Source organism: Falco biarmicus, chromosome 5, assembly GCF_023638135.1.
Source record: "Falco biarmicus isolate bFalBia1 chromosome 5, bFalBia1.pri, whole genome shotgun sequence".
NCBI classification, from domain to species: Eukaryota; Metazoa; Chordata; class Aves; order Falconiformes; family Falconidae; genus Falco; species Falco biarmicus.
The window spans coordinates 695,599-708,571 of NC_079292.1; the positions used below are offsets into that span (position 1 = coordinate 695,599).

Genomic DNA, 12,973 nt, shown 5'->3' on the forward strand with positions numbered 1-12,973 from the left:
TGAAGCCCAGGGCGCGCTGCCTGAGACTGAGGGGATGCAAAAGGAGGATGGGCCGGACGATCGGTGCGTTGAGAGGCTTCAGAAGAACGCAGTGACTGAGCACAAAACAGTCCCAGGTGCCCTTGAGAGCTCTTCAGTGTTTGTACCTGAATAGTGAGTTACTGCCGAGGGACCCACACCAGGTGCCAACACACTCTGAAGAGCCGCTTTGCATTTTTTGCACATCAACAAACACCAAGAGAAAAGCTATCCCCTGTTACAGCCAGAGAGGCAGGGAAAGAAGATTTCTCTCATCTGGCCATAATGAAGCTGACTTTTTGCACCGGGTCAGCTCCCCGAGAACCTTCTGCCTGTTCTTCCCAGGGTCTCCGGAGGGCAGCACGGGGCCTACAGGGAAAGAAGTAACAACTGGAAAATGGCTTGCTGCAGCCACAAAGTGCTTTGGTGCGACTCGGACTGCAGAGAGATCAGGCACATTTGCAGGTGAGTTTTAAATCCCATGGTTTAAAAAGAAGAAGTGAGACTGGGGGAGAGGGGCAGCAGTAACTGCACTTTTTGGATAAACTGACCTCTCATGGCTATGAGGGGCAAACAGGGGAGAAGCAGACCGAGCAGCAGGTGGGAGATGCAGGCAGGGAAGGGTCAAGGATCCCATCATGATGAGGGAAGATGCCTCAGAAGTCCCGTATCTCACATTTCCACTCAGGTCAGCACTCAAGTGCTCTGGTCAGCACTAGCTGCTGAACATGTAAGACGTTCATTACCTTCTACAAAGAATTTTTTCTACAAAGAATCTTCTATTAAAAATAACAGTTGAGAAACTCCTGGGACAGTTTTCTTACTGTAACTGTCATTCATCTTGCTGAATCTCTTCCCTTCCACTCACCAGTGTCCCTGTCTTGTCCTCTATACCCTCCCCAAAGTTTGCTGGGCCCAATTAGTTTTTAGAAGTCATCAAAAACTGAAAATAGAAAAAAGAAACATATTGACCTGCTTAACTTAGAAAGCTCTGACACCTCTTGATGAAGTTGTGGGTTGGCATCATTGTCCGGATGGTAACACTGCCATCCCTTTCTGACTTTTTCAAAGCAAGGAGATAAAGCCCTTGAAAAAGATGACAGAGATAACCAGATCCCTTCAGATGAAAGGGAGAAGCTTTACCTTAAAAGCAGCATCCAAAACCACTCAGTGTCAGCCCTCAATAATCCATAGCCAGACAGTTATTCCCAGCAGATCAGACAAGAGGGAATGAGATTTAGGCCACACTAAGTGCCCCACACAGTATTAAAGAGCCCTGCTGTCACACCTTCCAGCAGCTTTTATCTTTTTTCTTTCTCTCCTGCCTCAAAAGAATCTGATTTAGCTGGCAAAACCAACTCCATCAGTGGCAGCCACTGTCCTCTTACGACTCAAAAAGCAGCTAAAAGGAACTCGGCAAATTGTTTGGCAGCCTTAGAACTGCCCAGACCCTCCTCCTTCCCAGCAGAGACCTACAGCCAACAGAAGCTGATCTTGGTCAGCTCTCTTCACCTGTGCTCGCTCTTTTACCATGGCTTTGCTTGGGTCGTTTCAAAGAGACAGAATCCAAATTCATCAATATGACCAACCCAGGAGCAATGTAACTCTCTTTTCTGCTCAAAAGACAACCAATAATTACTACTCCATCAATACTGTAAGGTGAATTCTTAGGCATTTTTCTAAAACAGACCTTGTACAGCTTTATATTTCACAATGCAAATAACATCTTTCTCAATACTCTAAATGCATTCACTATTTTCTCACGTCCCATGCTTCCGTCTCCAAAACAACTGCTTAAATGCTCTAAAGTTGAATGTTAAAATGCAATTAATAATAATTTTACCTGAAATGCTAAACCAAAAGCTTGGTTCTTCTCAGACAGTAAGAGTTTGGCTAATGACAAAGGCAGGGTGAGCACCAGCTTCTCATCAACCTTAACATTTATGTTAGGCTCACTTGACTTGTCAGCCTTTAGCTCGTGAAGGTTGTTTTACAAATGTCACATCTCCCGTTGGTGGGGATTTCACTGTAAACCTGGGGGAAACACCGACAGGAACTGCAGTGCCAAGAGAATGAACAAGTCATAGAGAAACATCTACCACCAAACAGAGGACACGGGCACCTCTGGAGCAGAACCGGCCTGGAGAACTACCCGCTTCACGGAGCTGTCAAGGCGGAGCAGCAGTCTGCTTCCCACCTGGGCGGCTGTAATAAAGCTGCCCCAGGGGCCTCACGCTGACTGACAGGATGAAAAGCTGCTGCAGCTGCTAAAGGCTGGCAGCCAAGAGGCAGCCACAGCCACCAGGAGCTCCATACCCTGCGTGGTGACCATGGAACGGCTCATCATCATGGTCAAGCTCTGATCAGCTCAGGAAACTCTCTTCTGCATTGCTGCCTGTGGTAATGACACGATGGCGACAGGCCAGAAAGCCTGTTTGGGAACAGCATTCCTGGTGATGGAAGGTAACGAAATGGCAGAAATCATGAATCCAGGGAGAAAGGATGGCTGAAGTCCAGAGAATAACGGGGAGGTTGCTTCAGAGAGCAAGGGAGGCACGGGCTGGGAGGGGAACCAAAAGCATCAACAGTCACAAAAATAGATGTGATTGATTGCAGAAGTACATTTTGGACAGGAATTTTGTTTCTTTGAAGACAATTACTAAGTCTTAAGGGTGGGATTTCCTGACTGCAACATCCAGGAACATGGACGGTGCAGGAAGCTGCTTATGGCACAGCAAGGTGGTTGCTGCTGCGTGAAGCCACTTCCAGCTCAGGCTGCCTGAGCCGGGCAGCTTGTGACAATCTGCTTCACTGAAGCTGCTGAGATGCTACGTGAGTGTACTTTACTTTGGGAGATAAATGAGCTTAGTAGCTTTGTTAACAATTTAAATGCAGATTTTATGATAACATTTTGTGAACTTTACCAGTCCTAGCTCAAACAAGCCTTTGTAAACTATGCTGGCAGTACAGATATTCAGTTCAGATGCACCGGTTCACTATTAAAATCTCGTCTTAAAAAAAAGTAGGCTTGCTCCTGTAGAGGACACTGTAAAAACACTAGTACAGAAGTAGTAATGGAAAAATAAATGGCATCATGGGTGAAAGCAGTATCATCAAGTCTCCAGCACAGAAGAGATCACAGCTGTTGTCATATAAAAAGATGTAATTTATAGTTATATTACCGATGTTTAAGAAGATGGAAGAAACCCTGTTTATGTAATATACAAAACATACTCTTGAAGGGATTAGACTAAATAATGCCCTAAATTCAGCATCTTCCAGTCTAATAAAGGACATAAAACCTGTTCAGCAATCTGTTTCTATTTTAAAAGACAAGCTATGTATACATTACAAATATTGTTTGTAAAAGAGAGCTATGGAAAGAGGGTTGGTGGGATGTTCTGCATATATTAATGCTTCATTAAAAATGCCATAAGAAGTACGGGGAAAAAAATCTAGGTTTAAGATGCCCTCCCACATAAGGAAAAGGATTTTAAAGCACTTATTAAATTACTTCACTTGCTTGAGCAAAAAACATGAGCTTTCTTGGAAATCAGGACAAGCTGATTATATAAGACCCAGATAGTTCTTTTTTAAAATGTTATTTCAACCCATGAAGATTTATATCTACAGTTGAAAGAAAAAAAAAAGAAAAGTCTATGATTTGGGTTGTCGTTCTTAAAGAGATCTTAACACATATCATTTAGAATTACTCTAATTAATTAGTTAATTTTATACAGAATTGTGAAAACTAGCAGCTACCCTCCTGGGCTCTGCCTTGGTCAGACGGAACCAGATTTACAAGAATTTACAAGAATTGTAAACTTCAGAAGAGGCAGGGCCTGTCGTTCTGTTCAGTAGCAGGGTAGCACCCTGTGCACCCAGGTCCTGATCCACCAGCAGGGCCGGGCTTTTCTCGAGTACTTTGTTAAAAGTCTGTTTGCCTTGCAAACTTCAGGGCAAAGAGGAAAAGAGACAATTACGCTGTGTAGGAGCAGACCTGTCTGACACCAGACCTATGGAACCGACTGCTAGAAAAGTTAGGGTACCCCCCAACAGTAGAACCTCAACGGCATCATCCACAGGGCAACCCGTCAGCGAGAGACATCTCCAGTTCGTTGCAGGTTGCACAATAAAGACATCACAGGAGCCGTGCATTGTCAGGCAAGCATCACCGACGCCGCGGGCTTTTATGAACGGCCTGGTGCTGGCCTGGGAGTGCTGGGAGGCGCCGGGCCAGCGCAGGGCAGCCCTCCAGCCGCGCCGCCCGGCTGCTGCTTGCCTGGACCGAGCACAGCAATGCTGCTTGCAGCAAAGCTGTCACGCTGCTGCGCCTAGCGAGACTGAACCTAACGCACAGATGGGGCTTTCGTGGTGGTCCCCAAGCTGGCGTTTGTCCCTGCCCCCTGGCAGGTTAGCGGTCGGAGCTGCTCTCTGGCTCAGCACATCAGCTCGTTATGAAAATGAACCCTTCACTGCGCCTGGCTTTCAACCCTGCTCCAGCAAGGGTGAGCTTGAATAAGGAGAGTTTACACCCACTCTAATGGGAAAGGTAAGAATTTGGCCCTTGAGAGGATGAACCGTCCTTCGGGCTGGCTCAGATCCTGCCACGTCTCACAGGGTTTCTTTTACGGAAGAGAGGTTGAGCGTTCAAACTTAATTGAAAAAGACAAAAAGCGCCCTGGCCAGTTAGAGAGGAGCTCCTTTCAACAGCATCCCGCTCGCTCGGCTCAGGGAGGATGCCTGCAGCAGGGTCATCTCACCTAACTTTAAATGCCTGCAGGGCAGCTGTCTGCCTGAGAGAGCTCCTGTGTCCCAGCCCACGCTCCCTTCACTGAGCAGAGAAAATGGAGCTTTCAGGACACAATGCAACTGACCTATTTTAGGCACCTACTTCAGGATGAGACGAATCAGCCCCAGCAGCGCCTGTTTCTCTCTGCTGACTATAAAGGGAGCCCAGCTAATACACCTCCGGCCAGGTAAATCCCACCCCTCACGCTGAATACAAGCTACTAATTCATAACATTAACACCACATTGTACATGAAGCATTTAAGATCTGCAGAGAAGAAGCAGCACTCCAATTAGCTTTAATATGAAGCTGTAAGGATTCTGATAACACAAGTAAATTAATATCTAAGCAGCAGGTCCCTAGAGTAATGGCACAGTCGTTACACAGGGAAGTTGCAGAAAATTACCATATGCAAGGTTGCAGCAAATGTAAAGATAATTTCTTGATGGAGGCCAATGCAGAGATCTGAAGGCTCAAAATATCCGAGGTTCAATTAGCACAGCTGAACAACTACAGGCGGAAAAAGCTGGAAGAGGGTGACTGACAAAAGACAAATGAGCAAGACGCCTGTAGTTCAACTTGGGTTCATATATGACGCATGAAGAGGATGCTCAGAAATCTTCCGATTGAGTATTAAAGAAAATATGAGTGAAACATGGTCATACTAGTGACTGACAATTGCTTGCCTGCCTTATGTATGGATAACTGGCCTATTTAGGTTATTTATGACTGACAGGCATGAGAGAAGATGATAAAAAGGTGAATGCATACAGCAATGCCTACAGAGGTTACGAGCGTCAGCGAAGGAGCACCATCCCCTTCACTCACTGCGTTCAAGCACTGCTCAGCTAGACCCCACTCTTTGCTCCCAGACATGCGGTGCCACACGAGCTGACAACAAACCACCCCGAGGGAAGAGTCTGCTTGGCAAATCCAGCGTAGCTCATTCATGCCCAGCTGCACGAGTGATGCCTGCAAGCGGCGGGCCCGGGGATGGATGGAGAGGCAGTCAAGCCTCGCTCCGGTACCAAGAGTAGGGAAGATCCACTGGAGCGCCAACTGGAGCGCCAACAGAGGCCTTTGGGGAGGGCAGATCTTCAAAGCCGCCCTCTCCATGCCCTGGGAGCATGCGTGTCTGAGCAAGTCCAAGCACTCCAAAAGCACAAGGACCACAGTCTCACTGTGAAATGCTCAAGTGGTAACCTTGCAGCAGCACATTCTTGAGATTAAAAAGTTAAAATATTTTACTAATGGTATCTCATGCAAAATGAATAAAGGATTCAGTGAAAGGATTGAAATGAAAAGCTTAAAGTATTCCAGCTACACTACCACCACGGTCTAAAGGATGACACTCACTCTGCCTAAAAGCCTTGTCGCAAGGCTTGTCCCTTAATACCTCTGTGGTCAGAGCAATTTATCAGTGTCTGAACATGACCAGCAGCAAGCTCATTAACTGAATCAGTCTGGATGAAATCTAATTGCAAGAAAAAAACCAAAAATGTGCTGTAGTTTAAGGATGGCATTTTCAAATTTGTGAAAAAGGACTGAAGAGAATAAAATCCCATCAGTTCTCAAACAGTTTGCATTCTTGGCTTTCCCTGCATCTCTGAAATTCAACACTGTCAGTTTTGCCAGTACTATCAGGACAGAAATGACAATCAAAATACTCATAACTAAGTTACATATACAGCTGTATTAGCCCTACACCAATTATGCATTCCCCTGTAATTCAAGATGTCATGTCTTGAGAATCAAGAAAACCTAGTTTTGTAGCCAAACTAGACTAACAACATGTATGATTTTCAAAAAATACTCTTTTAATACACATCTGAAGAGACACAGTTTGTGGTTTAGTATTCTGGAAATAAATCCTACTAACATGTACTGGCGATCAACTAGTATTTCCTTAATTGGCCCAAGCACTACACCGGACTGTATGGTGCTATCAGCGTCAAGAACTGTAAATATTTGCTGCAGACACTTCTGGCTGCTTTAAAAGTGTGGACAGATAACGGTGCATTTCTCAAGCACAATCACTGCTGGCTGGAACTTAAAAGTCAGCTTCTATGATTTCACAAAAAGCTGGCAACATTCACGCGCAGAAGTTCAAGGACAGAGTTGGCTCGCAGGCCAGATCAAGCCTCATGCAGCTAAGCGTGACAACCTTTCCCGTGCCAGTGGAGTGGGTGACACTGAGCTCAGGACAGGACACTGAGAAGTCTGGAAAACTAGGGCATTACGAGCCAAACGATCACCTGAGCCTTGAATCCTGAGCGTCCTCAGGCTGGCTCTCTCATGTTCATACAACACATCTGTTGTCTCTAACATACTTCAAATATCTGCTTGTTTTATGAAACAAGTCTCTTCGTAACTTTTCCTAACATTTCAAGATGCAAAATAGCATTTAGCTGTAGTCATCTACCCTAGGAATATGTTAAAGATCTGACATAATTATCACTTCCTAAAGATCTTGGGCTGATTTCCTGAAGAATAACATCACAGGACTGTAACAAGGGTCTTCCATTTTTAAATTCCTACCTACATTTTCATTGCTTAAGCTTCCAAAGCTTCTCTTTCCTGATACAGAAGACAGGCCAGCTACAGCCTTGACTTTCCAACAGTTGAGAGAGGCAGTTTTGCTAAAACACAGTATTAATTTAAGTCATCACTGTGCATCATTTCTTTCTTTTGCAAGAGGATTATGTGCTCCTTCCAAAGGCATTGGAGGGTTTGGGCACAGAGGGTAAAGGGGAGCGTTCAGTTTACCTATTCTGCCATTCCGCAACTTATCCCATGAGCGGAGAAAGGGTAATGGTATTTATGATACACCTCCTATAGCACATTTTTTTACCTTTCAAGACTTGTCCTGGTGTGCAGGACTAAGTTACTGCTCCATTATCATGAATGTAGAGAAGAAAAAAGCATTTACCGTATGAGAGCAAGCCTGTCTTTTTCAGATGGATGATCATCAAGCCATTGGGAGTAGCGGGCAATGGACCACTCGGCTCTCTGATGCAGAGAAAGACAAAACAAGCACCAGTTACACATGAACGTGAAAAAGAAACCACACACACCAATTTCAGAATCAAAGATGACATAAATGAAGGCCACATGAGACTCTCTTAATACTACAGTGATGCAGAATGAGTTAAGGAGGTGGAGTCAATTAACAGAAACAGTCCAATACATGATTTGGAAGCTCCAAGATGATCTCCTGCATCAGCTGTTTGCCCAGTTCTGACGGGGGTTTGAATCTAGATTTCCTGCATCTTACATAAGCAGGATCCAGGCTATTTGCAGTCTGGGATAAGACCTGCAATTTCTTCTATGAGCTGACGGAATGTTAAAGAATTGAGAGTCTATTTTAAATCAGCTTATTCTCTTCCTACTGTTAATTAAGCAAAATATGAATTCAGTGACTGTAACACCTTTACCACAACAAAAACAAAGGCCATCAAATCACATAAAGTATGGGCTTGAATATTTTTAAACTAAAATAACTAGGGCAAACTACAATTTTAATTCCTCCTCCCTTAGGACGTTTCAAAAGGAAAGACAGGTTGATCTTGTTACCTGAAAGGGTGATTTTAACTCTGGTGGTGCTCTTGTAAATAAGAACTGAAGAATAATGCTGAACGGAATAACCTCTCCCAGAGCTGGGCTACTGGCAATATGCTCACTGGTCTGGAACAGCAGTGGTCTGGAAAAAGGTAACAATATACTTGTGAAAGAAAGAAAAATCTTATCTTATGCATTAGAAAAACGGCTATAAGGTGGCAATATTGTGTTAGGATAGAATCAGCTCATTTTCTTCCATTAGTCTGCATCTTATGTTTTCAACACAGGTTCAGTTTGTAAAAAATTATAAAAATTGCCTAAGGTAATTAAACAACACAGGACTCTACATTTTATATTTCAGTGAAAACACTTAAGGTAACTATAGAACTCACTGTCATACAGAAGTTGCACTGAAAGCAACACAAAAAAGTACAATTTGGCCAACATTTGCATGACAAAGATTTTTTTAAATCATAGTTATTCTCTGCATAAAATTTAAAAGAACTTTAATCTATTTCTAATTTGCAGGTGGGTGTTGCCAAAAAAGCTCTCAGTTCAATCAGAAGTAACACGAGGTAAAAAACAGTTCTGCAGTACAGTTCGGTCAGACTGCCAATTGCAAGTTCCTGTGACTGCAACTCACCTGAACGACCTCAGCTGCCTGTAACATTTTCCTAGGTCAGAGACTCGCCGACACAGCGGTGCTACTGCTAACTCCATCTATAAAACCAAACATTTTAATGTGAAATACATTTTCCAAAAATATAAAACTTGGTATTGAAGTAGCCTGCCTTTAAGCAATAATCCAGACTTGCAGACCAAGTCACCGACTTCTCGCTGGTGGCTGAGTTTGAGACAAGAAGCTATCCTTTCCCGTCATACCGCAGTGCCCGAGCCAAGACTTTTTCCCTGTTCTTGGCAACATCCCATGTCGCATCCCATGGCATCCCAACCACAGTGGCAGTCTCTGGTTAAGAACAGATGGGGTCTTGTGAGCTTTCTGTGACTGAAGCTTTATTTCTCGCAGTAGGTTTATTTTGTTGGTGATGAGTTTTCTGATGAAACACTTATGTCAATACCCCAAAAATCTGACTGCAGCCTGGGAAGAAAGAAAATCTAGGCCAGACTCCATAAGCCACTCCTAAAGCAGTAAAAATACATACACATTTCAGCTGGGCATCCTTTCCTTTAGTGAAGGACAAGGTTAAAGTGATTCCTTCTTGAACACTTGGCCCCAAATTCTGGGGCACAAAACCTACACAGATTGGATAGAAGGCAGCTGGGACCTATTGTCACAGGGTCACATGGAATCACAGGCATCAGTAAGAGCATTATTTTCATACTTATTTTCATGCTGTTTGGTCTCTGACTTAGAGCAGCTGTCTTTTAACAATTGTTTGTTTTTAACACTATCTGTTTTTTAAGCACTGGAGTTCACCTGCCTTTTCGAACAAGAGCCAGCTTCTGCTTGGGTTTTTGCATCATTCATGTGAGACTAAATTTTGTCACCGGCTCTTCATTAACAGTGAGGACACAGAAGTGAGAAAGAGTAATTTTGCCTCCAGATCCCAGACTGAACATGAACCTTACATGGCAAACTTTCAGTTAGTATGCACACTAACACAAATACCACCACTCAAAATACCTCATTGGTAAAGTCATTTTAGCCAGATTTGGATTAAGTCTTTACTTTTCGCGTTCCTGAGATGTCAGTCAACAGAGACACGCAAGTTTTATTCTCCACATACACTTTTTTAAATCCCCAACTTGAAAGACTGTTCAGACTTTGATTTTCACATAAAGCACAATTAAGCTAAGTTTCAAAGAACTACAGCTAAAATAAGTAACGTGATCAAAAACACCATACAATGCGATTCCCATTTAAGTAACGTTGCTGAATGAGTTCCTAAGTGTTTGTGATAAGACACTATTTACAGTCAAGTCTTTAATACTATTATTCTTTGCAGCTGTAGAATTTTCTCAGACAGAGCTGGCTGCCGGGCCACCAGCTTCAGCGAGAGAGAACCTAACTATGCTGGGGTTCCAGCACAACCAAGAAAGATGGTGTGGTGAACTGCGATGCCGTAGCTCATCTAAAACCAGAAGAAATTAAATTAGCAACTAATGCAAATGAAGGCCATATACTTCAGGCACCCATCTTAAAAAGCAGGTGGCAGGATGGGAGTCATCTCAACATTTACAGGTTCTCTTCTTACTCAGTAAACAGCCACTCCTGGGGTGTGATGCATCTTTCCCCACAGGAGCCATCTAAAATAGGTCAGGTGGGTCACACTGTAGGACTATCCTCCTACACGACATGCAGACAAAGCTGGGAAAGCCAGAGGGCCAAACCCAGGCACTCACGCTTCCTCTACAGACCAGGAGAGGAGGGCACCTCTGAAAGGAGATGGGGCAAGCCCCACGGAGCTAGCCTACACAGTGCAAAGCTGCTCCCCGAGCCCACGAACCCTGGAATACATGCCCCACATCCAGCACTTCCAGGCCACTTGAAATCTGCATTTTATATTAAGCAGAAATTCACAGGAGCAAAAAGTGAATAAGAATCCAGGAAGCAGAAATAAGGATCTTTGTCTTCTGCTTTCAGACGAATGCTCCAGCCCTGGGTTGCAGCCTGGCTCCCTCCTGCCTGCCGCCCTTCTGGCCCCCAGATCTTCTACTCCAGGCTATGAATTGGCTGCTTCTCTACGGCTGGGTGGGATCCCTGCCCCATCTCTCTGTAACCCTCGCAGCCTGAGGGCTAGGTCACCTCCTCCACACGCAGGCACGAGAGGTACCTGTTTCTCGGGCTGAAGAGCATGTACAAGCCAGCTTTGCCGTTCCTGGGCAAGCAGGCTACCCACCAGACAGCGCACAAGGCACGCAGACGGGAAGCCATCGTCCCCACGCCTGAGGAGGAGCCGTCAGCTGCAGTGCTGTGGGCTGGACCTGCTGGCACCAGGGAGCGAGGCTGAGCGTACGCTCCCAGGACAGGCAGGTTCTCCCTGGGGATTTCTGCAGTGAGGTGCTCCAACTCCAAACCGCCATGAAGCTTACAGCAAGCTCAGCATGCTGTTCCCCCAGATCCCCCAGGGCACGTCTGAGCATGTATGGGAGCCAGGAGGCTGGTCTGTTGCACAGGATCAGGAACAAGTAGCCAAAAAGCTGAGCTAATTAAGCAGGCTTTGCTGCAGCATGATAGCAAGAACCCTACAGACCCTGAAAAACAAATGGGAGAAAGACTGATTTCTCCAGAGCTTCTTTTCAGGCGTCAGTATTGGCTAGGGGCAGCTGGAAGTAAGTGATACCCTGCAGGAGCTGGTGTCCCAGCTCCGGTGGGAGCCGTGGGCTGTGAAGAACCAAGGAGAAGGGAATTCTTTTAGGTGCTTTACAGAATTTGATACAGGCTACAAACTGCCGGTCTGACTCGAGGAAACAGAGATGCATGGATGAAACTGTACTCATGAGGGGAAAGAAACCCCAGCACAGCAAAATATAATTTTGCTTAATAAGTTTCAAATGATTGTTCCACTCCTGAAACATAGTATGATGTAGTAAGACATAAGTGAAACTTTCTACAGCTTAACCAATTCCTTATTAAAACAAATCCAAATGATTTCTCTTGAACATACTTGGCAGTTCCCATAAATCAACATTTTTAGTCTTAAGTACTAAAGAATAAAATTTACTTTGGAAAATTCTATTACTTCATCCTCAACCTTTATTCACTGTAGGAAATTATTAGTATTGCTAGAACTAGATAGATTTAATGGCAGCAGATGGTTGATTCGTGAGGTACTAGTTGCCAAAGAAAAAAATTGTTTTTAAGCTTTGCAGCATACTATACCATCTCAAATTGACTCATGAAGAGTGGGAATGAGTGAAAACTAATGTGGTAAAAATGTACATAAACTACAGAAACTTTTTTTTAAAAATTTACAACACTAGTCTGCTATGTGTTATAACGCAGTCTCTCCAATAAAAACTGTACACTGTACTTTGCATAATAACCAAGATTGTTTTCTTCACTTGAATTTTAGCTATCTGTCCGAGCCCAATGATGCGGTGAGATGCCACAGCATCCTTCTGCTGTTACATTCCTTTCTGCAGGCCCTCTGTGCAGGGTTCTGTGTGTTTCCACTGAGCATCGTGCCAGCAGGCACCGTTGGCCCTGGAGCAAGTGCCGGGGAGGAATCGTTTCGGCTAAAGCAGCTGCTGGAATTGGGCAGAGGATTGGGCATACATCACTTCTTGGTTTTGCTACCTGTCATCACCTGAAGCTGCATCAGCTGTTGATTCATGCAGCATGTTTATACCGTAGCAGCTTTTGCTGTAATATATATCTATAGTTTCCGAAGCGTTTTGGTGAGCTTTTACAGGTCGGGTGAAGTTTTTGGCTGTCTGCAAGCCAGTATTTGCATCATATGCACAAGGCTTTTCAGACAGCCATGTCCTATGGGTGGACTTTACATATGAGAGGGTAAGTAGTATTTTTTTGTTTCTTTTCCAAATTTCTCTCCCAGAACTGCAAATTTGAAAATTCAGACATCCAGGTTAAATTCAGTGACAAATCAAGTGTCTGAGCAGTAATTTGCAACCACAGAGGGCT

At 44.4% G+C, this 12,973-nt stretch overlaps 1 protein-coding gene across 1 annotated transcript in view; it reads right to left on the reverse strand.

The window, feature by feature from the left end:
• COG5 (component of oligomeric golgi complex 5) overlaps positions 1-12,973 on the reverse strand; it is a 183,358-nt gene that overhangs the window by 2,905 nt on the left and 167,480 nt on the right. Inside the window, exons 19-21 of the mRNA XM_056340299.1 lie at positions 9,011-9,087; positions 8,383-8,509; positions 7,739-7,818 (exon numbers count right to left, since the gene is read on the reverse strand). Coding sequence (XP_056196274.1) covers positions 7,739-7,818; positions 8,383-8,509; positions 9,011-9,087 — 284 coding nt within the window. The remainder of the gene's footprint in view (positions 1-7,738; positions 7,819-8,382; positions 8,510-9,010; positions 9,088-12,973) is intronic.